This window comes from Rana temporaria, chromosome 8 (genome assembly GCF_905171775.1).
Source record: "Rana temporaria chromosome 8, aRanTem1.1, whole genome shotgun sequence".
In the NCBI taxonomy this organism is placed as follows: domain Eukaryota; kingdom Metazoa; phylum Chordata; class Amphibia; order Anura; family Ranidae; genus Rana; species Rana temporaria.
In genome coordinates, this window is record NC_053496.1 from 151,450,899 (window position 1) to 151,476,577 (window position 25,679).

Sequence of the window (25,679 nt, forward strand, 5' to 3'; positions counted from 1 at the left end):
GATTTACGTCGGCGTAGCGCATATGAGATGCACTACGCCGACACAAAGATGCACCGCTCTACCTGAATCCGGCTAAATGTTAAAAACTTGGCAGACTGCCAAAGTGAGCAGAGAACTCTCTACACTTGTTACATGAAAGAATTGGGAAACTCTGCAATAGAGATTGTGGTTGGGGGGGGGGGGGGATGTTTAAATCGAGATCACATTTTTTTAATGATTAAAGGGGTTTTAAAGGTTCAAATATAAAAAATAATAAAAAATAACAAACATGTCATACTTACCTCCACTGTACAGCTCGTTTTGCACAGATTGGCCCCAATCCTGGTCTTCTGGGGTCCCTCGACGGCTGTCTCGGCTCCTCCCCGCATCACTTAACCCCCTTCATGGGAAGCTCTCTCCCAAGGGGGTTAGCTTGCAGGGACGCTCCCATGATTCAGCCGGCTGTTATAGCCGCCTGACTGTATCACTCCGCCCCTCAGCACGCTGCGTCATTGGTTGATTAACAGCAGTGGGAGCCAATAGCTGCGCTGCTATCAATCATTCAATGAATGAGTCGGGAAGAGCCAAACAGCCCGGTCGAGAAGCCTGCTCGTTCAGGATGCGGGACTTTCAAGGGCTCAGGTAAGTAAACTGGGGGGGCGGAGGAAAACATCAGATGTTTTTTCACCTTAATGCATAGAATGCATTAAGGTGAAAAATGAATGAACCTTTACAACCCCTTTAATTGTGCAGCTCTAGCACATGTCAGATCTACTGTATTTAGAGAAAATGTAAAGTTTAAAGGTAACCCCCTCGGGAGAGCTCTTCTCCAAGGGGGTTATCTAATGCCGGGAGGAGTAGCAAGAGCCACCGAGGGACCCAGAAGAGGATGTTCGGGGCCACTCTGTGCAAAACGAGCTGCACAGTGGAGGCCAGTTTGACATGTTTGTTATTTATTTTTATTAAAAAGGAACCTTTAGTATCTCTTTTAAAAAGGTGAAAAAAAAGTACCTAGCAAAAAGGTTTGACTTGCAGAGCAGAGAAAAGAATACCATCCTAATAGGACACTAGCAAAAACTGAGGCATGCTGAGAGTAGGAGGAGTTATTATGGGCTGGCCCATCATTTTCTTGTTTGCCAGTGTTCAATCATCCTGTGGGTGGCAGTAAAACCTGACAGTCAGGACCTCCTGTGTCTCTCAATGGACGAGAAAGAAATAATTTTTATGTGGCAACAATCAGCTTTGGTTCTCAGTAAATATCATCTCATTCATACCTTTGTTGAGGTGATTAATAAAGTCCAAAGTGACTTCAACAAGTGTCTTCATCTTCTGCAGTATATCAGCACGGATGACCCCCTGCGGTTGAGGACCTAACTCAAACCCTGCAGCAAAAGACACACAAGACATTATAAAAAAGATACAGCTACTTATAAATCATAGAATTCTACAAAAGTATATAAAGTATAATTTTATTTACAAACGATCAGTAAGCTCTTTTGTGCCATGTGGTAATCCTAGTGGCTACATGACAGAAACAGGATACTAAGGGCACGTTCCCACGGACAGACTTCACCAGGCCAGCACATCCGCCTGCTCAGAGGGGAATCTGTCCACTGATCCCCCCTGAGCACGCAGATGACAGGTCCATGTCCGTATCACTTATGCAGAGCGGACACAAACACAAACCCGCTGTCCTCTATGGGTGGTCAGATGTAAAAATACCACCTGTCCATTTATATCCGACTGTCATCCGATCCCCCAGCCATCTGTTTTAAGGATCAAATTGGATGTTGGCGAGTGCGGGTGTCCGTTTACTGTACATCTGCAGCTCCATAGAGGGCAATGAAGGGTCCAATCAAGTCCGCCTAAAAACTGACAGGCCAACACGATTAATCCGCCCACGTGAAAGTGGCCTAATAGAGCAGAGAGAACAATCACCTGCTCTCGTGTCACTCCCTAACCAGAAAAATGCTTCAGAATTTTTCGCTCTATTCCAGAACAAGGTAAAACAAAATCCCTTGTGCACCAAGGAAAAAAAAGGCTTGCTTTCTTTTATTTTCACCTGGTGATCCTGCCAGTAAGTCTGTTTTCCTGACGCATTCATGGCAGCACACACTGGTTTGTGACTCCGACCCCACAACCTGACAGGATTGGTTAGCTATAAATTTGAAGGGGAGACGGCCCGCACCATTCTCTCTTTTAATCCTCACCTGACGGACAAGCAGCATGCCTCTTACCGCAAATCACCCCAGCAGGTTCAAGCCTCTCCTGTTTGGAAGTTCCTCCTATACAGTCTCTAAAAGAGCTCCTATGGAGGGAACCCCGTTATGGTGGTCTCAGGGGCACAAAGATATGTTCTACTGGCAACATGACAAGCTTTAAAGAAGCTTAACATTTTTGCAGTGGTCTCCACTAGAGTTGAGCAGACACCTGGATGTTTGGGTTTGGCCGAACTTTGGAAAAAAAGTCCGGGTTCGGGACCCGAACTTGACCCCGAATCCGAACCCCATTGACGTCAATGGGGACCCGGACTTTTGACTACTAAAATGTCTCTAAAAAACGAATGGAAAAGGGCTAGAGGGCTGCAAATGGCAGAAAAATGACGGTAAGAGCATGGTAAGTACTCTGCAAATAAATGTGGATCGGGAAATAACTTAAAATAACATAAAAAAAAATAATAATAATAATCTTGACCTAGGAGGACGAGGTCCATATGAAGTAGGAGGTTGGACGTTAGGGTTGGGGGTTAGGGTTGGCTAGAGGGCTGCAAATGGCAGCAAATGTCGGGAAGAGCATGGCAATATAATTCTCTCCCTATAAGAACAAGCAGGAACCTTGCCCTAAACTATCTAATGCAGAGTATCTCACAGAAAGAAATGCAGTGCTGCTGCAATATGCAGAGCATCTCACAGGAACAGATGTAGTGCAGCTGAAATTTGATTTGTGAACCAGGACTGACTCCTTTATAATTCTCTCCCTATAAGAACAAGCAGGAACCTTGCCCTAAACTATCTAATGCCAGAGTATCTCATAGAAAGAAATGCAGTGCTGCTGCAATTTAATTTGTGAACCAGAACTGACTCCTATATAATTCTCTCCCTATAAGAACAAGCAGGAACCTTGCCCTAAACTATCTAATGCAGAGTATCTCACATAAAGAAATGCAGTGCTGGTGCAATATGCAGAGTATCTCACAGAAACAGATGCAGTGCAGCTGCAATTTGATTTGTGAACCAGGACTGACTCCTATATAATTCTCTCCCTATAAGAACAAGCAGGAACCTTGCCCTAAACTATCTAATGCAGAGTATCTCACAGAAAGAAATGCAGTGCTGCTGCAATTTAACTAGTGAACCAGGACTGACTCCTATATAATTCTCTCCCTATAAGAACAAGCAGGAACCTTGCCCTAAACTATCTAATGCAGAGTATCTCACAGAAAGAAATGCAGTGCTGCTGCAATTTAATTTGTGAACCAGGACTGACTTCTATATAATTCTCTCCCTATAAGAACAAGCAGGAACCTTGCCCTAAACTATCTAATGCAGAGTATCTCACAGAAAGAAATGCAGTGCTGCTGCAATATGCAGAGTATCTCACAGGAACAGATGCAGTGCAGCTGCAATATGATTTGTGAACCAGCACTGACTCCTATATAATTCTCTCCCTATAAGAACAAGCAGGAACCTTGCCCTAAACTATCCAATGCAGAGTATCTCCTAGATAGAAATGCAGTGCTGCTGCAATTTAATTTGTGAACCAGGACTGACTCCTATATAATTCTCTCCCTATAACAACAAGCAGGAACCTTGCCCTAAACTATCTAATGCAGAGTATCTCACAGAAGGAAATGCAGAGCTGGTGCAATATGTAGAGTATCTCACAGAAAGAAATGCAGTGCTGCTGCAATATGCAGAGTATCTCACAGGAACAGATGCAGTGCAGCTGCAATATGATTTGTGAACCAGGACTGACTCCTATATAATTCTCTCCCTATAAGAACAAGCAGGAACCTTGCCCTAAATTATCTAATGCAGAGTAACTCACAGAAAGAAATGCAGTGCTGCTGCAATATGCAGAGTATCTCACAGGAACATATGCAGTGCAGCTGCAACATGATTTGTGAACCAGGACTGACTCCTATATAATTCTCTCCCTATAAGAACAAGCAGGAACCTTGCCCTAAACTATCTAATGCAGAGTATCTCACAGAAAGAAATGAATTGCTGCTGCAATATGCAGAGTATCTCACAGAAACAGATGCAGTGCAGCTGCAATATGATTTGTGAACCAGGACTGACTCCTATATAATTCTCTCCCTATAAAAACAAGCAGGAACCTTGCCCTAAACTATCTAATGCAGAGTAACTCACAGAAAGAAATGCAGTGCTGCTGCAATATGCAGAGTATCTCACAGGAACAGATGCAGTGCAGCTGCAATATGATTTGTGAACCAGGACTGACTCCTATATAATTCTCTCCCTATAAGAACAAGCAGGAACCTTGCCCTAAACTATCTAATGCAGAGTATCTCATAGAAAGAAATGCAGTGCTGCTGCAATTTAATTTGTGAACCAGAACTGACTCCTATATAATTCTCTCCCTATAAGAACAAGCAGGAACCTTGCCCTAAACTATCTAATGCAGAGTATCTCACAGAAAGAAATGCAGTGCTGGTGCAATACGCAGAGTATCTCACAGGAACAGATGCAGTGCAGCTGCAATTTGATTTGTGAACCAGGACTGACTCCTATATAATTCTCTCCGTATAAGAACAAGCAGGAACCTTGCCCTAAATTATCTAATGCAGAGTATCTCACAGAAAGAAATGCAGTGCTGCTGCAATTTAATTAGTGAACCAGGACTGACTTCTATATAATTCTCTCCCTATAAGAACAAGCAGGCACCTTGCCCTAAACTATCTAATGCAGAGTATCTCACAGAAAGAAATGCAGTGCTGCTGCAATATGCAGAGTATCTCACAGGAACAGATGCAGTGCAGCTGCAATATGATTTGTGAACCAGCACTGACTCCTATATAATTCTCTCCCTATAAGAACAAGCAGGAACCTTGCCCTAAACTATCTAATGCAGAGTATCTCACAGAAAGAAATGCAGAGCTGGTGCAATATGTAGAGTATCTCACAGAAATAAATGCAGTGCTGCTGCAATATGCAGAGTATCTCACAGGAACAGATGCAGTGCAGCTGCAATATGATTTGTGAACCAGGACTGACTCCTATATAATTCTTTCCCTATAAGAACAAGCAGGAACCTTGCCCTAAACTATCTAATGCAGAGTATCTCACAGAAAGAAACAGTGCTGGTGTAGATTTCTGAAGCAGGATAGTCCTATCTAAATCTCTCCCTCAGATCAGCAGCAGCCTTTCCCTACCCTAGCTAAAGCAGAGTGACGAGCTGTGCTATGTGTCTCTAGCTTATATAGAGGCTGGGTCACATGCTGCACTGGCCAATCACAGCCATGCCAATAGTAGGCATGGCTGTGATGGCTTCTAGGTAAAACAAGTAAAACAAATGGTGATTGGCTGCCCTGCAGCGCACCATTACATTGCCGAACACCGGACCCGAACTTTCAGCAAAATGTCCGGGTTCGGGTCCGGGTAAAAAAAAAACAAAGTCCGTACCGAACCCGAACTTTACAGTTCGGGTTCGCTCAACCCTAGTCTCCACCTATATGTTTCCGTTCTCACACTGCCCCAAACTGTGTTTATATTTCTTTCCTATGTTAGACCGCACTATAGACTTATTTTAAACACTTAGGCCCAGATTCTCATACATTAGCGTTGCTCCTGGGCAGCGTAATGTATGAGCTCTACGTTTCACCGCCGCAGGTCTACAGGTTTAAATCCTGATTCTCAGAACACTTACCTGTAAACTTGCGGCGGTGTAGCGTTAGATTGCTCGGCGCAAGCCCGCCCAATTCAAATGGGGCGGGCACCATTACCCGACGTGCATTGCGCTAAATGACGGACGTCATTTGCCTAGATGTATACGTAAATGGCGTCCAGCGCCATTCACGGACGTCTTACGCAAACAACGTAATTTTTATTCAATTCGACGCAGGAACGACGGCCATAGTTAACATTGGTTGCGCCTGCTAATTAGCAGGGGCAACCTTACGCATTGGGTACGCTACGCAAACTACGTTAATTCGCTGCGTCGACCTTGCGTATGTTCGGGAATCGCCGTACTTACCTCATTTGCATAGACGACGGGGAAAAGCGACGATGCGACACCTAGCAGCGGGAAAAAAATTACTTTTAAGATCTGACAGCGTAACAGCCTTACGCTTGTCAGATCTAATGGGTACCTATGCGCAACTGATTCTAAGAATCAGTCGCATAGATACCCGGGGCCAGATGAGGTGTTACAACGGCGCTAATGGTGTTGCGCCGTCGTAACGCCTTTGAGAATCTGGCCCATACTGTCCTCCAAGGGGAAAGGGAATAGCCGCTCCAGGTGGGAACCCAGACGAACATCCACCGTTGCAGACAACTCAGGTGCAGGCAATGCACTTAGCAAAGCAGGAACAAAGATTGTCTCTGGACAGCCGCACACTGAACACATTTTAGCCTTTATTGGAAAAAGGACAGCACTACCAGTCACAGCAATGTGAAATAAAATAAAACCCAACTGCTGATGCGTTTCGCACTAACACTAGTGCTTAGTCATAGCTAAAAGATACAACAAATGATAGCAAATATATATATATACAACCTTAATGAGACCATATGACTGAAAACCCAAGAAACAGATGGTGTCTAATTGTCAAATTAGTTGACAAACCAATCAGTGAATGGGAGTGTCATGTGAAAAACCCTCTAATGAAATAGAGAAAATATGTGCCTGGTGATCTACACGTGTATACCTTTATGTACATACAAGGATTATATAGAGAATATTAGCTAGATTCTGGTAGATGGGCGTATATTTGGGCCGGCGTAACGCAACGTATATGCGCTAAGCCGGCATAAGTCGGAGAGCAAAGTTGATGATTCACAAAGCACTTGCTCTCCAATTTGCGCCGGCCGAACCTAAAATTGGAGGCTTAAGCCGGTGTATGTGGAAGTGGGTATGAACTTATGCAAATGATTGTCTGAGCGTGGTGCAGTGGCTTACGCCCGGCCTTACTTCAATGGAGCATGTGCAGTGATGTCTAAGTCGGAGCGCTTTCTTGTGCGCATGCGCGCATCTAGGTCGACCGAACTTCCCGTTGTACGCCGGCCTATTGGCTTGCGTCGAGCGCATAAATACGCCCAGACATACGTCCGTCCAACGCAAAATTACATCCTGCTTTTCCCCCCCCTGAGCAAGGTAATTTTGCTGTTTGCTTTTGGATTCCTCATTTTCCTTGATGATGGCTGCTCCCGTCAGCAAGCGTAAAAAGAATTTTACTGCCCAGGAGAGGGCTATAATCATTTCTGGGAGTGAGGAGTTTGATCAGTTCCTCCATGGTCCGGAGAGTCGGGATACCACCCGTGCCAGGAAGCAGGAGATCCTGGACATTATAGCCACTCGGGTCAATGCCCTTGGCAATGTCCCCCGCATCGGAAAGGACATAAATAAAAAGATAAATGATATGCGGCTTCGTGTGCGGGAGAAGCTGGCAAAAATTCATAAGCACCAGACTGGCACTGGGGGTGGACCACCCTGCGATGTCGAGCTGACCCCGGAGGATGAGAGGGTTGCCCGGTGTCTGCATAGGGAGCAGGTGGAGGGAGTAGAGGGGCTTGATTCCCGGGAAGAGGTCTTGAGGACAGGTAAGTGTGTTTTATATCCCCTATTTGGTGTGTAGCATGTGTGGGGGTGGAAGGGAACATGTGACAAGTGTGTGGGTCCCCCAACATGTGACTGCTTTATGTCATCCACAGATGTGCAGGAGGGGCGGGCCCATCTGGTGTCGGTGGCCGACCCACCACATCTTCCGAGGTGCAGCCTCAGCAAGACCCCCAAGATGCTGCGGTGGAGGGGACTGTGCACACTTCTCCTCTTGAGGTGGTGCTTGAGCAGTCTGTGGACCTTGGGCAGATCGGTCTGATAATAGAGGAGTCCATTCTGATGGTTGGGCCCTCTCACACCTCCACCCCCATGATGGGAAGCCCCTCTGCATGTCAAGGAAGCATGAATCAGACGTACAACACAAATAAATGAATAAGGGGATTTTATTGAAAATCAAACAGCAAGATCAAAGTCCACGCTGACGATCGAAACTGCCAGAAGAGTCATCCAACAAAGCCAGGGTAGATAGCCAGGGATGGGAGTCAGCCAAGCCGGAGTCTGTAGCCAGAGACGGGGTGAAACGAAGCCGGGAATCAGGAACCAGAAGGAACGTCTGTAGCCGGGTTGGTCACCAGGAGCAAGCAGCACGATCATGGATGAGGTATCAGACGAAAGGCCCAAGCAAGGAAATGCTGCAGCTGCCGTGATATATATATGCTGAGCAGTCAGCTCCTCCCAGTGGGAGGGAGGAGCCGCAGGGTGAGGCAGGTTACAAGAACCCCATGAAGCAAGATGGCTGCCAGCACATGTCAGTGAAGGGAAGCCTGCAAAGAGGTAAGACCATGACAGTACCTCCCCCTCAAGGGCCCCTCCTCCGCGGCGCAAAATACGGCTTCTGGGGAAAGCGCGCCCATGGAAGGCTCGGAGGAGGACAGGAGCATGAACATCTGCGGAAGGAACCCAGGAACGCTCCTCTGGACCATACCCACGCCAGTGGACCAAGAACTGCAACCGGCCACGGACCAAGCGTGAGTCCAGGATATCGCTCACCTCGTACTCTTTATAATCGCCCACCTGGACAGGACGAGGCCCGAGGAGGTAAAATGATTGCATATTAGTGGTTTCAACAGAGACACGTGAAACACATTGGAAATCCGCATACCAGGAGGAAGCGCAAGAGCGTAGGCAACCGGGTTCACCCTGCGAAGCACACGGAAGGGACCCACAAAGCGAGGAGCCAGCTTAGGAGTGGGCACTCGGAGGTTGAGAATGCGAGTGGACAACCATACCCGATCTCTGACCTGGTAGGAAGGAGCAGGCAACCGTCTGCGATCAGCCTGAAGCTTCTGGCGCTGCGCAGAGACCCCGAGGGACCTCTGGATCTGTACCCATGAAGCATGTAGGGTAGAAAGGTGGTTCTCCACAGCTGGAACATCTTGGGGAGAGAATGACTCTGGTAATACGGCAGGTTGGAACCCATAATTGGCCAAAAAGGGAGACCTCCCAGAGGAAGAGTTAACCGCTGTGTTCCTGGCAAACTCAGCCCATGGCAGAAGGTCAACCCAATTGTCCTGATGACATAGCAACGAAGAAATTGCTCCAGGGCTTGATTGGATCGCTCTGCGGCCCCATTGGACTGAGGGTGGTAAGCCGAAGAGAAGGAGAGTCGAATACCCAACTGAGAGCAAAAAGCATGCCAGAACCTGGACACAAACTGGCTCCCTCGATCCGAAACTATCACCTTAGGCAAACCGTGCAACCGGAAGACCTCCCTTGGCGAAAACCGTGGCCAACTCCTGTGCAGTGGGTAACTTCCTGAATGGAACACAGTGGCACATTTTGGAGAACCGATCCACAATCATGAGAATGACCGTATGGCCTCGGGACACGGGAAGGTCCACAATGAAGTCCATCCCCAGGTGTGACCATGGGCACTCCCCATTGGTAATGGGCTGTAGAAGTCCCAACGGAAGATGCCGGGAGATTTATTCTGGGCACAAACAGAGCATGCCGCTACGTATGCGGCAATGTCAGACCGTAGAGAAGGCCACCAGAACAAACGTGAGACAGCCCAAGATAGCTGATTCTTACCAGGATGCCCCGCGGTCTTGGAATTGTAGGTTCGCAACAGCCGGGTGCGCAACTCCTCGGGCACGAAGCACCTACCATTGGGTCTCCCGGAGGGAGCACCAGATTGGGCCGCCAGAATCTGCTCTCCAAGGGGAAAGGTCAAGCTGGTGCGGATGGCAACCAGGATCTGATTTGGAGGTATGACCGAAGTCGATATCGAATCCTCCCTGGACAGCTCGGAGTATTGACGTGATAAGGCATCCGCCCTGACGTTCTTGGAACCGGGTAAGTAGGAGACCACGTAGTTAAAGCGTGACAGGAACAGAGCCCATCTGGCCTGACGGGGTGTTAATCTCTTGGCCTCATAAAGAAACATCAGATTCTTGTGGTCCGTCAGGATGAGAACCGGAACCACAGAACCCTCGAGCAAGTGCCTCCATTCTTTGAGAGCCTGCACGATAGCTAACAGCTCTCTGTCACCAATCTGGTAGTTGCATTCCGCAGGAGACAGTTTCCTGGAGTAGAACCCACATGGAAGCAGGGGCCCCTCTGGTGTCCGACGCTGAGACAGAAGGGCGCCTACTCCCTTCTCAGACGCATCCACCTCAAGGACGAAGGGCAACCCAGGATTGGGATGAGACAGTATAGGAGCCGAAGCAAAGGCTGATTTTAGAGCCTCAAAAGCCAGGATGGCCTCGGACGGCCAATCATGGGGATTACTGCCCTTTCTGGTCAGATTCATGAGAGGCTTGGCCAGCATGGAGAAGTCCCTGATGAACTTCCGGTAATAATTGGCGAAGCCCAAAAAGCGCTGCAGGGAACGAAGACCAGTGGGCTGTGGCCACTGTAGGACTGCCGAAACCTTCTCAGGGTCCATGGAGAACCCCTCCGCGGAAATGATGTAACCCAGGAAGGTTACCTGGGACCGGTGAAATTCGCATTTCTCAAGCTTACAGAAAAGCTTGTTCTCTAGTAACCGTTGCAACACTCGCTTGACATCCAGAATGTGGACCTCCATGGATTCGGAATATACCAAGATATCATCCAAATAGACCACTACACACTGCTGCAACAGGTCACGAAAAACATCATTGATAAATTCCTGAAAGACTGCGGGCGCATTGCACAACCCAAAGGGCATAACCAGGGATTCGTAATGACCGGTCCTGGTGTTGAACGCGGTCTTCCACTCATCACCCCGCCTGATCCTTACAAGGTTGTACGCAGCCCTCAGGTCGAGTTTGGTAAAGACCGTTGCCCCCTTGAGACGGTCGAACAACTCGGAAATCAACGGAATCGGGTATGCATTCTTAATTGTGATGCGATTTAGGCCCCTATAGTCGATGCACGGCCTCAATTCTCCGCCCTTCTTCTTTACAAAGAAATATCCAGCCCCCGCTGGGGAAGAGGATTTGCGAATGTGCCCCCGGGAAAGCGCCTTCCTCACGTACTCCTCCATGGCTTCATTCTCAGGAACCGACAGTGGATATACCCTGCCACGAGGAGGAATGGCACCAGGTTGTAAATCTATGGCACAATCGTATGGGCGGTGCGGAGGCAGGGCACCAGCGCGCACCATATCGAATACATATAGGTACTCCCTGTATTCAGAGGGCAACACGGAGTCCGAGAAGGCACACAACACCTTGACAGGCCCATGGATGCAACTAGCCCCACACTGTGGGGACCACGAGAGGATCTCAGCCGATCTCCAATCGAAAGTCGGATTATGCCTCTGGAGCCAGGGGTACCCCAAGACCACCGAGTAGTGAGGAGACGAAATGACTTGAAGGCAGACCGACTCCCTGTGAACGGCCCCAATGGCTATCTTCACTGGAAGGGTCTCATGAGTCACCTGCAGCGTCTGAAGGGGTCTGCCGTCAATCGCCTCAAGAACCAGCGGAGAAGCTCGAGCCTGCAGAGGAATGGAGTTTGCGGCAGAAAATCTACTGTCGATGAAAAGACCACCAGCACCAGAATCCACCAACACCTGGGCCGTCACCGAGCCCCCGGCCCAGGAGAGGACAACGGTGAGCAGTGGTTTATCAACACGGGAAACCGGGGACGAAGAAACTCCACCCAAGATCTGTCCCCGACAGGATCTCAGGTGCGAGCGTTTCCCGGACGATTCGGACATGACAACCGAAAATGCCCACTGAGACCGCAGTACATGCAACGACCCTCATGTCTCCGAAGTGCCCTCTCCCCCTCAGACAGGCGAGCAAACCCCAGCTGCATGGGCTTACCCCCAGACACGTCAACCCCAGGAGGCGTGGGAGGAGAGGGAGGCACGGGTGGGACAGCAAACGTAGGCGCCAATCTGCTGAGAGGCCTCCGCAGGCTCTCCTTAAAGGAAGGTCTCTCCCTGAGTCTGGTGTCAATCAATATCAGGAAAGAAATGAGAGCCTCAAGCTCCACGGGTAGGTCCTTAGCCGCAATCTCATCTTTCAGGGTGTCAGAAAGACCATGGGAGAAGGCCGCCACCAGGGCCTCATTATTCCAGCCCACCTCTGCTGCCAGGGTACGAAACTCAATGGCGTATTCGGCGATCGATCGTGAACCCTGTCTGATGGACATGAGGAGCTTCGCAGCAGAGGCAGAGCGAGCCGGCACATCGAAAGCCCTCCGAAGAGAAGCAACAAAATCGGAAAACTCGGCAACCACCGGATTGTTGTTCTCCCATAAAGACTTGCCCAGGCCAAGGCCTTGTCCGAGAGCAGCGAGATCAGGAAGCCCACCTTTGATCTCTCAGTAGGAAAAGCATGTGACAGCAACTCGAAATAAATGCCCACTTGGTTAAGGAAGCCTCGGCACTGAGTTGGCTCACCCCCAAAGCGCTGTGGGAGGGGGCAGAACCGGTCATTCCCCACCACACTGCAGGCGCAACAACGGGTGCCGGGGTAGACTCTGGCGCAACAACCGGAGCGGCAGTAGGAGCGAAAACAGGAGCGACAACCGGCCTATCAGCAACAGGAGCGAGATGAGCAGTGCGTGCAAGCAGGGTTTGCAACGCCTGAGCGAACTGACCCAGCAGGCGATCCTGCTGATCAAGTCTGGAAACCAGCATGGGTAGCGTGGATGGCCCTGTACCGTCAGGATTCATGGCTTGGGCCTAATGTCAAGGAAGCATGAATCAGGCGTACAACACAAATAAATTAATAAGGGGATTTTATTGAAAATCAAACAGCAAGATCAAAGTCCACGTTGACGATCGAAACTGCCAGAAGAGTCATCCAACAAAGCCAGGGTCGATAGCCAGGGATGGGAGTCAGCCAAGCCGGAGTCTGTAGCCAGAGACGGGGTGAAAAGAAGCCGGGAATCAGGAACCAGAAGGAACGTCTGTAGCCGGGTTGGTCACCAGGAGCAAGCAGCACGATCATGGATGAGGTATCAGACGAAAGGCCCAAGCAAGGAAATGCTGCAGCTGCCGTGATATATATATATGCTGAGCAGTCAGCTCCTCCCAGTGGGAGGGAGGAGCCGCAGGGTGAGGCAGGTTACAAGAACCCCATGAAGGAAGATGGCTGCCAGCACATGTCAGTGAAGGGAAGCCTGCAAAGAGGTAAGACCAAGACACTGCATCTCCCACCAGCAGGGGAACCACCTCAAGGGGCTCCCCCTACACCCGCTCAGTCGCCTCTTCTGCCCCAAGAAAGGCGACCAGGAAGACGAGGGGTGTACCCGGTAATGTCCAGGACCAAATTGCCCTGGATCAAAGCCAGCAGACCCGGCATATGGGGGAGATAGCCGGGCACCTCCAGCAGATGGCTCAGAATGCTGGCCAAATACGGGAGGCAGTGCAGGAGGTGAGCTGCAACAGCTCTGCAGTGGCCACCTGTGTGGTTGACCTGCAGGCCACCACTACCAACCTGGTGACCAAGGCGGATAGCCTTATTGAGGCTTTAAACGCCAACACCGCTGCTATACAGGAGGAGGGGAGACGGAGGCAACGGAATGAGAGGGATAACCTCACCCGCCAGCTGAGGATGCAGGCCCAAACAAATCTAGTACTCACCCGGATTGCTGTTGCCTTGGAGGGCAGGCAGCTGTCACCTGCCAGGACTGGCCCACCTGGGGATGAGCCACCTCCAGATGGGGCCACCACCCCACCCCAGGCTCCCCCCCAGGCAGCTGAGGAGCCAAACAGGTGGCAGCAGGCACAGCCAGCGTAAGACAAAATAACTGCCTTTTTTTTTTTGTTATCTGCTCAGGTGATGAGCTTCTTTTTTTGTTATCTGCTCAGGTGATGAGCTTCTTTTTTTGTTATCTGCTCAGGTGATGAGCTTGATTTTTATTTATGTGCTCAGGTGATGAGCTTGATTTTTAAAAAAAGGCTCAGGTGATGCTTTTATTTGATTTGTTAAAGCACATGGTGAGGAGTGCTGCTACAGTGTGACTGGTGTGTGAATGGGGGGGGGTGTCACTCCTGTCGGCAAAGGGGTGTCACCCTCTGCCGTGTGAAAGGTGTATGAATGTACAGTGAGATAATTGGAGCCGTGGCGTTGCTGCTCCCTAGTACCGTGCGGTGTACTTTGGTTAATCCAATTTGATGTGGATGTGGGGTGTGTGTGCTAGGGACCACAGTGGTGTGCATGCGTGCATTCTACTTGTGACATGATGAATGTGTGTGTTTAACGTGCAAAGATGTCTTCTGTGAGGCGTCTTCTGACTTCTGCTCCCACAGCAGACGGGTTATCCTCCGTTAGGGGGGGATTGCGTGGTTCGGGGGTCAGGTCATCACGTAGGTCAATCTCCAGGCCCTTTCTCATGGTGTAGTTGTGCAGAATGCAACATGCCCCGATGATCTGGCACACAAAGTTTGGGGAATACAACAGGGTCCCCCCGGACTTATCCAGGCATAGGAAATGGGACTTCAGGAGGCCAAAGGTGCGTTCCACCACTCCACGGGTAGGTGCGTGTGCTTCATTGTATCTTCTCTCTCCTGGGGTTTGGGGAGTCCGATATGGAGTCATGAGATGGGGCCCAAGTGCATATGCAGAGTCACCTGGAAGGGAAAAGACAGGAGGATGTTAGTCGTGCATGTGCACCTCGTGATGTCTGCATCATGGGGGGGGGGACAGTCATGCCTGACACCCATGTCATTCACCAACCCCATACATGTTCTGGTCAAAATCTGTTGGGATGGTGCTTTGACGGTATATGTAGCTGTCATGGCTGGACCCTGGGTGTTTGGCACGGACGTGCCATATGAGGCATTGGGCATCGGCTATCACCTGTACATTGATGGAATGCCAATGCTTCCGATTGCGGTATATGTGCTCTGTCTCACGGGGGGGCCGTAGTGCCACATGTGTGCAATCAATGGCCCCCACGGTGCGTGGGAATCTGTCAATTCTGTAGAAATCTGTCATTGCCTTCTGCTGCAGATGCTCCTGGGTGGGTCTGATGAAGTGGTGGGACATGCGTCTGAGGATTGCGGGGACAACCTGGTGCACACATATGCTCATGGTGGATTGTGACATCCCAGACAAGACTCCACTTGTACGCTGAAAAGAGCCACTGGCAAGGAAATGAAGTGTTGCCAGTACTTTGACCAGTGGCTGCACTGCATGAGCGCGATGTGTCTTGCTGGTGATGTCATCATGCAGGGTTGTGGCTAAATCCAGGATGGCTTCACGGCTGAATCTGAAGATGCGATACACCTCCGAATCACCCATGCCAAAGACGTTCATGTGCGTTCGGTATATCCGCTCCCGTGCCCTCCTACGAGTCGGACCTATTAGTAGTGCTAGGAGCACGCCTGCCCCTGGCATGTTGGAACACAGATGTGTTGTCCTGCAAGTGTGGGTGCTCAGCTCATCCGTAACGCTGCTGTAGCTACTTCATTTGCATATTTAAATAGGAAATCAATGCGAGCGGAAGATGCGTCGCGCCTAAATATGCGCCCAAGTTAGGCCGGCGTAGAAAAGTTGCGTCAGTCGGAGGAAGCCTATTTTCAGGCGTATCTTGTTCTGTGGGTACGGAACAAAAGCGCGCCGGCGCATATTTACACTTACGCCGCGTATCTGTAGATAAGCTGGCCTAACTCTTTCTGAATCTAGCTATCTCTCTACAAAAAAGCTTATAGATGGTAAATGTTACACAGATGTAAAAACAACAAAACAAAAAGGCTAAAGCACACAAGTGTGAATATGTGTGGGCCCCATGTGCCAGTGAATAAATGTGTGATGTGTGTTGCAGCACGAGGACATGAAGTTAATAAAGGGAAAATAATGAAATCTCTCGTAAATGTACAGTGAAATAAGGAAAAGTTGATTGTACAGCTGGAAATGGACAAAGGTTGTGTATGTGTATCATAAGTGATTTGAATATTAGTGTGATATATAACACAAATGTGAAAATAAATGTGTACACCGTTTAAAATAAATAAGTGAAAAGTAAGGTGAGTCCAGTTAAGTGTATACTATAAACTAAAAATGAAAAGTAAAGACAAATGTGAAAAGAATGATAAAAAATATAAATAAAAAATATTTTGGTATATGTCAGGATACTGTGCAGGCATCATATGAATGAAGATGACATGCACAATAAACAGACATTTCATCAAACCTGTCAAACAGGAGATATATATAAAAGGATGTCTATATATATATATGTATGTGTCAGGACACTATGCAGGCAAAGAGGATGGCAGGGAAATGACAAGGAGAGATCGACAAAGGGGATTAATACTAATAATGGGAAACATCCCATTAGAAATTCATCCCTGCCAGTAATCTGGTATGTAACATGAAAGTCCAGTAAACCTCTCGCCTGCACAGAATCCTGAACATGTAACCCCTCTAATGGGATTCTAATTGTGAAGATCCTAGGTATATATATGATTTATATTCATTTATTTTATATACATGAAGTATACAAAAAATAGTAGTGTGATAGTATACATCTGTAAATAAACAATATATGTGAATGGCATAAATATATATAGTTTAGTGAAGTAAACATACAAACGTGCAGAAAAGTGTGGTCATATGAAGATAGAGCTATAGTAAAAAGATTTTATATATATTGTGACAGGAAGTCAGGTAAATCTGTGGGTGTTGTCACAGACGGGACATACATTTCTGCCTTGTTTAGACAATACACCAATTGTTATTAGGCGTCGGCTGAAAAAGTAGCCAGAAAAGGTCCAAGGGCGTTGGAAAACTTCAGCTGTTCAGAATGAGACAATTAAGGCCTCTATAAGTAATCCAGAGGATTACCACTGATTTGCTGCATCCTGAGGCTTTGTGAGTGAGGAGAGCAGTGTACTGAAAGTCTTCTGAGGAGGTGACTGATTTTCCTGTATGATAAAAATCAAAAGACTATTGTTTTTCTGCTGTATGACGAGAAGTGTCTGCCCAACACTAGGCTGTGCCAGACTCCATAGATAGGTTCCTGTGTGGTGAAGATAGACGCCCCAAGTGGCCAGGGTTTATTTTATGTTTGATTTTGTTCATGCTGTTTGGATGCCTCCACTTGTTTCCAGCAAGATGGAAGAATAAACCAAAATCTTTGTTTTCAACCGTCTTCGACTGCCTGTCTATATAAATTCAGTGTGTGGTGAACCCATCCAAGGAGTCATGCACCCCGCTACCGAGCTAACCCCTTACACATGGTGGAGTGCCGCGGGCAGTTAAAGTAAACCCAAAATGGAGGAGATACTGAAACAGCTGGCTTTAGCAAATGCAAATCAACAACAGACAAATGCAGGTTTGCAGCGGAGCCTTGCAGCTCAACAACAGGCTCACGCAGCTCAACAGGCTCACCAAGAGAGCATGGCAGCTCAACAACAGGTTCACCAAGAGAGCCTTGCAGCTCACCGAGAGAGCATTTCAGGCTTGGAACAGAGACACCAGCAGCAAATGGAGGCCATCCTGAAACGGCTTCAGAGACAGCAGACCGAGGCTGGGAGTCAGGCCAGTAACATACCGACTTTTCGGGTAAGACACTTATTGCCAAAGATGACTGCAGATGAGGAACCTGAGATGTTTCTGACCATGTTTGAGAGAGCAGCGGAAAGAGAGAGTTGGCCTAAAGACCAGTGGGCTGGACTAGTGGCCACCCTATTATCTGGAGAAGCCCAAAAGGCATATTTTGATTTGGAGCTTGCAGATGCAAAAAACTATGATCGATTAAAAGAGGAAATATTGGCACGTTTCCGTGTAACGCTGGGTGTCCGTGCTCAGCGGGTCCACAATTGGAGTTATCAGCAGAGGAAGCCACCTTGGTCGCAGATATATGACCTCATCCATTTGGCTAGGAAATGGCTGCAGCCAGAAACTTTGTCCGGACCAAAAATTTTGGAGCGAGTAGTCATGGACAAATTTCTTAGGTCTCTTCCTAACACCCTGCAGAAATGGGTGAACCATGGTGGTCCGGAAACCGCAGACAAACTTGTAGACCTGGTCGAAAGGTACCTAACAACAGAAAATTTGTCCTCTTCCACCAGAGACGCACAGACTTTTCACCCCAAGACCAGACCCTCCCCACCTATAGGTAAGACTGCATCAAGGGATGGGGGTGGAGAGAGGTACCAAGGAGCAACTAAAGGAATTATCGGGACTACTGCTAATGTTTGGTGAGAGCGGCCTGGAAGATCCATCCCACAGGAGAGGACCAGAAGGTTGATTTGTTACCGTTGCCGGGAAGAGGGACATGTAGCAGCAGTTTGCCCAGCGGGTGATGAACCCATGCAGTGTGACTTTCTGACAGAGACGACAGTCCCTTTTTGCAGCCACATGCACTGAGAAACCTTTATATAGAATGTGCTTAGATGGTAAAAATGTTGTGGTATTGTTGGATTCAGGTAGCCTGGTCACCTTAGTGAAAAGTGATCTAGTGGTGGAAAGAACCTTACATCCGAGGTGTGGCTTCTTCTTTCTATGCTCAATAGCAGTTTGTACGTTTAAAAAGTGAGTGATTAATGTGACAATTGTGGTGATTTACTAAAACACAGAAATACATTTGGCACTACAAGTGCACTAGGAGAACCAGGGAGACAGATAAAAGAAACACAAGCAAGAATGACAAAACTGTAATTTCAAAGATCAAATGTTGTGTTTATTTTTATTTTTTTGTATTTTTTTTAAAAAGAAATATGCTCTGGCATAGCGATGGCCCCCCTACCCGTGAAGTACTCCACGTATCTATCTCGGGCATCTCGAGTAGTTTGGGGGCCAAGCCAGTATGACCAGTGTCCAGGCCAGTAAGGTTGTCTGAATGTCTGGCCTCAGGCCCAAGGTTTGTAAGGTAGGTCTCTGAATGCCTGCGCAAAAAATTGTGAAGTATGCAGCAGCAAAATATGATACTGTTTCAGTTTGTATTCCGCCATGTGCATGGCTGTCAGGAACAGGCGGAACCGGCTGGCCATTATCCTGAAGGCATTCTCGACATCCCTCCAGGCTCTGGCCAGCCGGTAATTAAAAACCCTCCTCTCCGGGGTGAGGGTTCTCTGGGGAAACGGCCTCATGAGGTGAGGTGCAAGCCCGAAAGCTTCATCCGCGACAAACACGAAAGGGAGTCCCTCCACATTGTCTTTATCTCGTGGCAGTGCCAGGCCACCAGTCTGGAGACGTCGGGCTAACTCCGTCTGCGCGAATACTCCGCCGTCGGACATCCGGCCGTTCTTCCCCAAACTCGTACTGTGCTGACACCACCGCCATCAACAATATACTATTAAAACCTTTATAGTTGAAATAGTATGACCCCGAACAGGGTGGCGGAACTATGTGGATGTGTTTCCCATCTATTGCCCCTCCACAGTTCAGAAAGTCCCACCGCTGGGCAAATTGGGAAGCCACAGTCTGCCATTCCTGTGGCGTGAAAGGAAACTGTGGAGTCAAACAAAAAGAAAAATTATTATTTTGGCATATAAACATTGCAATCACAATACAAAAGACATCCTTGTCCAACATCAGTATAACATTTATTTGAGTGAGTATTTCATACCAAAAAAAAAAATAGGCCCACTTATCAGACTCCTTACCCCTCTGATGGGTCATTAAACATTTTAAGGGGGGGGGGGTTCTAGCTGAGTTGGGGCCCAGAAAAAAATCCCTCTAGCACTCTGCCTAAATTGAATGAGAAACAAGACATTGGGACACATTTTAAGGGGGGGGGGCAGAACTACAATGGAGCAGACAAAAAACAAGTTTGAAAAAGACTAGGCTAGGTGTGTTTGGGCCTAGGATAGCATGCTGGAGAGGTTAGTGAAGGGAAATATGCATGTAGGCCAAAAAAGGAGCATTCAAAGCTTACAGCATGCATGGGGACAAAGGGGACATTCACAGCATATTACAATCATGGTAATTAGGGATTGATGCAAGAAATACAAGACATTAGCATACATTAAAGACATAGATTGTGATGTTAAAGGAGAAAACTTACCTTAATATAGTCCTTCTGCATCACTTGGATGATGGCAGAACACGTCTCCGGGATGATGACCCAAGCGCCTGGGGGGGAGATGCCTGTTGAGAACTTGAGGTCCTGCAGGCTTCTCCCAGTCGCCAGGTACCTCAACGTGGCAATGAGCCTCTGCTCGGCCGTGATGGCTTGGCGCATCACAGTGTCCTGACTCGTGATATAGGGGGACAGAATATCCAAAAGACGGAGGAAAACAAGGTCCGTTATCCGGAGAAAGTTCCTGAAATCATCAGGGCTATTCTCCTGGATTTCCCTAAGCAGAGGCATATGAGAAAATTGGTCACAATGACGCAACCAATTCTTGGCCCATGAACTCCTCCTCGCCCTGTTCACGGCCACAGATCGGGAAACATTATGAACTGCAGAAGACAGTCCATACGCAGCACGAACTAGAGAATGAGAACGCACTTCCAACATGACTTCAAACCGGTCGGCTGGTCAGAACACATTTAAAACAGAACGCACCCAGGAACATCAAGGCCTGTAAAGAACGAACTGATAAACAGAAATTGAGCGGACAGGAACGCACTGCAAAACAGATACGACCTGACTGCAAGCACTGAAAGACAGATACGAACCCACAAGCACAAACTGAACACGAGAAAACGATCTGCAAAGCACGGAGACTGAAAAGTGCGAATCGGCTCTAACCAAACTTTTACTAACACGCGGTAACACGGAATCAGCAAAAGCAGCCCCAAGGGTGGCGCCATTGGATTTGAACTTCCCCTTTATAGTGCCGTTGTACGTGGTTTACGTGACCGCGTTCTGACACAATCGTTTTTTTAACCAATGGTGTGTAGGCACGACTGACCATCAGTCAGCTTCATCGGATAACTGATGGAAAAATCCATCAGACCGCTTTCATCGGATTGACCGATTGTGTGTACAGGGCATAAGGCTGGGTTCACACTGATACTACACGACAGTGATACGACTTTCATCCTACTTTGCTCTGCGACATCAGTCCTACATTGGTCCGAAATCAATCCGACTCATGAACAGGATGCTACTTTGATCCGACTTTGTGACAGTCTGACTTGTCCTTTGACCAATCAAAACAATCCCAGTGTGAGATAAATTCCTTTTACTGCTGTTGTAATCATCATGTCGGATGTCAAAAGTTGGATGGTAAGGACAAGGCTCCTACTTTGGTCCAACTTCAATGATATTCAATGGGCTGAAGTAGGATCAAAGTCAGACCAAAGTAGTACAGGGAGCATTTTCAAAGTCGGACTGACTTGTGTCGGACCAGTTAAGACGGCTCCTATAGGGAAACATTGATTTTCACACGTCATGCGACATGAGCTCCCAATGTTGGAGCGTTTGTCGTACTAGTGTGAACCCAGCCTAAGGCTGGCATCAATTTTCAGATTCCTGCTGCGGCTGTGAGTGGCTACGTGCAGCCATTGTCCCATTCACTGTAATGACAGATTGCCTGCGGCTGCAGCTGTTTACAGCTATCTGCACAGGCAATGATTACCTGTGGTGATCATTACTGGATGCACTTTGCGGATTTGCCTAGCCGCTCACAGCTGCAGCAAGATCTGAATATTCCGGCCACTACAATTCGAACCTGACTTAATCACTGGTATGAATGTAGCCTAAATTTGTTGGTACATCTAACACTTCACTCCCCCCAGACTGACTGTGCGCTGTTCAAAGGTGCCCCCTGTGCTCCTTCGTCCAGAGTGGGGGCACTCTAATACAGGAGGTGTGTTACTGGCCAGATCACCAAGGAAACTACATCTAATGATTGGTAAGCTGCAATATATAAAAGTTTTGGGTTTAATACCACTTTAACTCATTTTCATTTTAGATATTATTAGGTCCATATCTTATGTTTATTCCATTGTTTTACTCTTTTTTTTTCATTCATTCAAGCATTCTGTAGTCTAAAGCCCAAATCCTGGCCCCATCCTCCCCCCACCATGCTCTCCTCCCCCCGTAGTATTTTATGTTTTTTTTTTTTTTCATAATGCTTGCAAATATAATAATAGCCTAGAGTTTGGCTTTCAATACTTTTACCACAAAGAACTCCTTCGCAAATGGATGGAAAAATCATATTTCTTTCATACAGAAATGATGTCCCCTTGTCCTTTGTGCATGCTTAGGGAAACATACAGCACATTTGTCAAAACTTTATACTGACCTTAGCAATATTTAATTTAATTGCATCATCTCTACGTTTCTCTGAACTGAACATGCCCAGTTTCTTTAACTTTTCACTGTAAATTAGATTTTCCATCCTTCTGATTTATGTAATTGTCCACTTCTGAACCATCTCCCAAACACAGTTTACAATGTGGTGCCTAAAACTGGAGCCCCTATTCCTATTGTGGCCACCAGTTAATAATAATTGTATTTTCAATTACCACATGAATCTGTCTTTGTAGCCTCATATTCCAATGTTCAGCAGCATTTAAACAGAGGTGGGAAGGCCAGCACTGCAAGCCAATCAGACTATAATGCATTGCACGGCTTTTAGTGTTGCTGGGTCTTACCCTTTTGACTGAGGTCTTTACAGTCATGCATAACTTTATGATCGAAATGGCAGTAACATCTTCCTCAGATTAATCTTGAATTTCTTTTCCCCATTCTTAAAACTTTTAAAATCAATTTTAAAATCAAAGATTTTTAATTATACTAATTTCTAATAAACATATTCCTTAGGGTTATTTAAAACTGGGGAACATTAGCAATGTACATTTTTTATATTTTGTATAGATGTTGTTCTTTACATGAAGCTCTGATTGGGTTGAGCCTTAGAGACATATTAGTGATGTCCCGCACCAACCATGTAGCAGCTCGATCGTTACACTCAGTGATGATTGCGCTGATACACTGCATGTTCTATCCCAATCATGGCTCTGATTGATCAACCCAATGTTAGAGCAATATGGAGATGCCTTTAGTAAGAAGCCTCTGGAGTCAGGATGCCGTGCGGCGCTGGGATTGCATGTTTGGAGATCACATGTTTATTAACACCACCCACTGGCCCCACCCTGCCTACATAACCCACAATGCCCCGTGGTCAGACACGCCCCCCTGATGACGTGTAAACCACGAAACAATTGTCGGCGGCGAGTCTGACAGCACAGCTCCCCAGCTGATCCCGCTCCTAGGTCCCTGCACAGACGTACTACCGCTCCTTCACATGGCAAGCTAGCAGACCCACATGGGGTTATGTAAACCACGCATGCAGTCCTAGTGCCGGGTAGGCACCTACACAAGTAAGAGGCCAATTCAGCTTTGCTTTTATGTAATTTTTTAATAAAAACGATAATGCACTATAGTTTTTCTCCTGCTTTTTTGTGGATGAAACTTCTGGGACACCAATGATCTAACCAGAGTGGCAATCTCCAAGTGGCATAGTGTACATGCACTTAAACCTGTCAAGCCTGTTAGACCTACTTTTTTACTAAAGTGGTCCACATTTTCTGGTAAGCATATACCCACATTAGAGCACATCGGGTGAAAGTTTAATCAGATGGTGGTGGCTACAGCAATATCAAGACTCATTGCATGACTATCCAATGAAACATCATGTGAAAGAGATTTCCTATGAATAGTGTTAATCACTGTGGCAATTCAGAGACACTTTTTCACTTTTTTCGTTGATTTTTATGTTCCATGGTCAATTTTTGTGTGTATGCATAATTTAATTGATTTCACTTTGTACTATTTTTTGGACTTTGTTTGATTAATAGTTCAATATTTGGGCAGAGTGTCCATTCACAGGACTTTGTGAGTACTCCTATTTTATCTCACCAGAGATTCAAGCTGTCACTTATTGAGTGTTTAATTTATTAATATTGTTTAGCCATTAGTATTTATAAGATCTTCCTGCTAGGGCAGCACACCAAGGAAGATTTTTTCACTAGCGCCCTCTACCTCACCTTTATTCAATTGCACTATATAACCTTTATATTTTGAACCAGAGGAGCGGCTTGGTAATTTAAGTAATTATTTATATTTTTGATGTATAACTAATATACTTTTCATATTTGGTGCGGAAACACACCCCATTCAAATATAATAATAGCCTAGAGTTTGGCTTTCAATACTTTTACCACAAAGAACTCCTTTGCAAATGGATGGAAAAATCATATTTCTTTCATACAGAAATGATGTCCCCTTGTCCTTTGTGCATGCTTAGGGAAACATACAGCACATTTGTCAAAACTTTATACTGACCTTAGCAATATTTAATTTAATTGCATCATCTCTACGTTTCTCTGAACTGAACATGCCCAGTTTCTTTAACTTTTCACCGTAAATTAGATTTTCCATCCTTCTGATTTATGTAATTGTCCACTTCTGAACCATCTCCCAAACACAGTTTACAATGTGGTGCCTAAAACTGGAGCCCCTATTCCTATTGTGGCCACCAGTTAATAATAATTGTATTTTCAATTACCACATGAATCTGTCTTTGTAGCCTCATATTCCAATGTTCAGCAGCATTTAAACAGAGGTGGGAAGGCCAGCACTGCAAGCCAATCAGACTATAATGCATTGCACGGCTTTTAGTGTTGCTGGGTCTTACCCTTTCGACTGAGGTCTTTACAGTCATGCAGAACTTTATGATCAAAATTACCCTGTTGTTTGCTAACTTACTGAGGCAGTTTGTACCACTCTCAAGCTACCAGTGCTATTTCCAGCCTCGTCATATAGGGCCCCACTAAGGTTGTTGGGCTGGCGCTGCTTTAAATTTAGAGGGGACTCTGAGTGTTAGTTGACTCAGATATGTATAATTTTGGCTAAATTTGGCATTTGTTTCAGCCGTGGCTGTGCTGAGAGTGACCACCATTGTTTGTCTGGGGTGTTGTTACCACCCCAGACCATGGGTGGCAGCAGCTAAGTCAGGGTGATATTGGGTGTCTCCCCTTGGCGGCCAATCAGTGGGGGGTTGATCGTCCTGCTGTGCATGCTGGGGAGGGGTACTTAAGGAACAGGTGTCACTGAACTGAGGTCGTCGATCCTTGGTCTGTCGTCCCACATCCTCGTGGCCCTCCTGGCCGGGAGTGAGTGCTCCTGCAATCCTGGCTCCGGGACCACGTTGGTCCGGGGTAGGGTTCGGTTCGCACCAGAACGTTCGAACAGACCGCGGGTTCGCACGAACATTTAGAACCCCATTGAAGTCTATGGGACTCGAACGTTCGAAAATCAAAAACGCTAATTCTAAAGACCAATATTCAATTTAATGTTGGAAAACGTCTTTCAGAACCCGGGTCTTGTCCCAGGGAACATGTATCAATGGAATTTTTTTAAAAAAAAACGTCCGTTTTTCCGGAGCAGCGATTTTAATGATGCTTAAAGTGAAAAAAAATTAATAAAAATTAAATATCACACCTGCTGTGTGTCTATAGTAGTGGCACGTGTTTAGAAATGTCCCTGCACAACATGAAATTATTATAAGAACAAAGTAATTTAATACTGCTTGCGCACGTGCTGTGTGG

The 25,679-nt window shown here is 47.0% G+C and overlaps 1 protein-coding gene across 1 annotated transcript in view; it reads right to left on the bottom strand.

Annotated features, from left to right (window-relative positions):
• Positions 1–25,679, bottom strand: part of ACY3 (aminoacylase 3) — a 242,546-nt gene that overhangs the window by 21,134 nt on the left and 195,733 nt on the right. Inside the window, exon 4 of the mRNA XM_040320886.1 lies at positions 1,254–1,361. Coding sequence (XP_040176820.1) covers positions 1,254–1,361 — 108 coding nt within the window. The remainder of the gene's footprint in view (positions 1–1,253; positions 1,362–25,679) is intronic.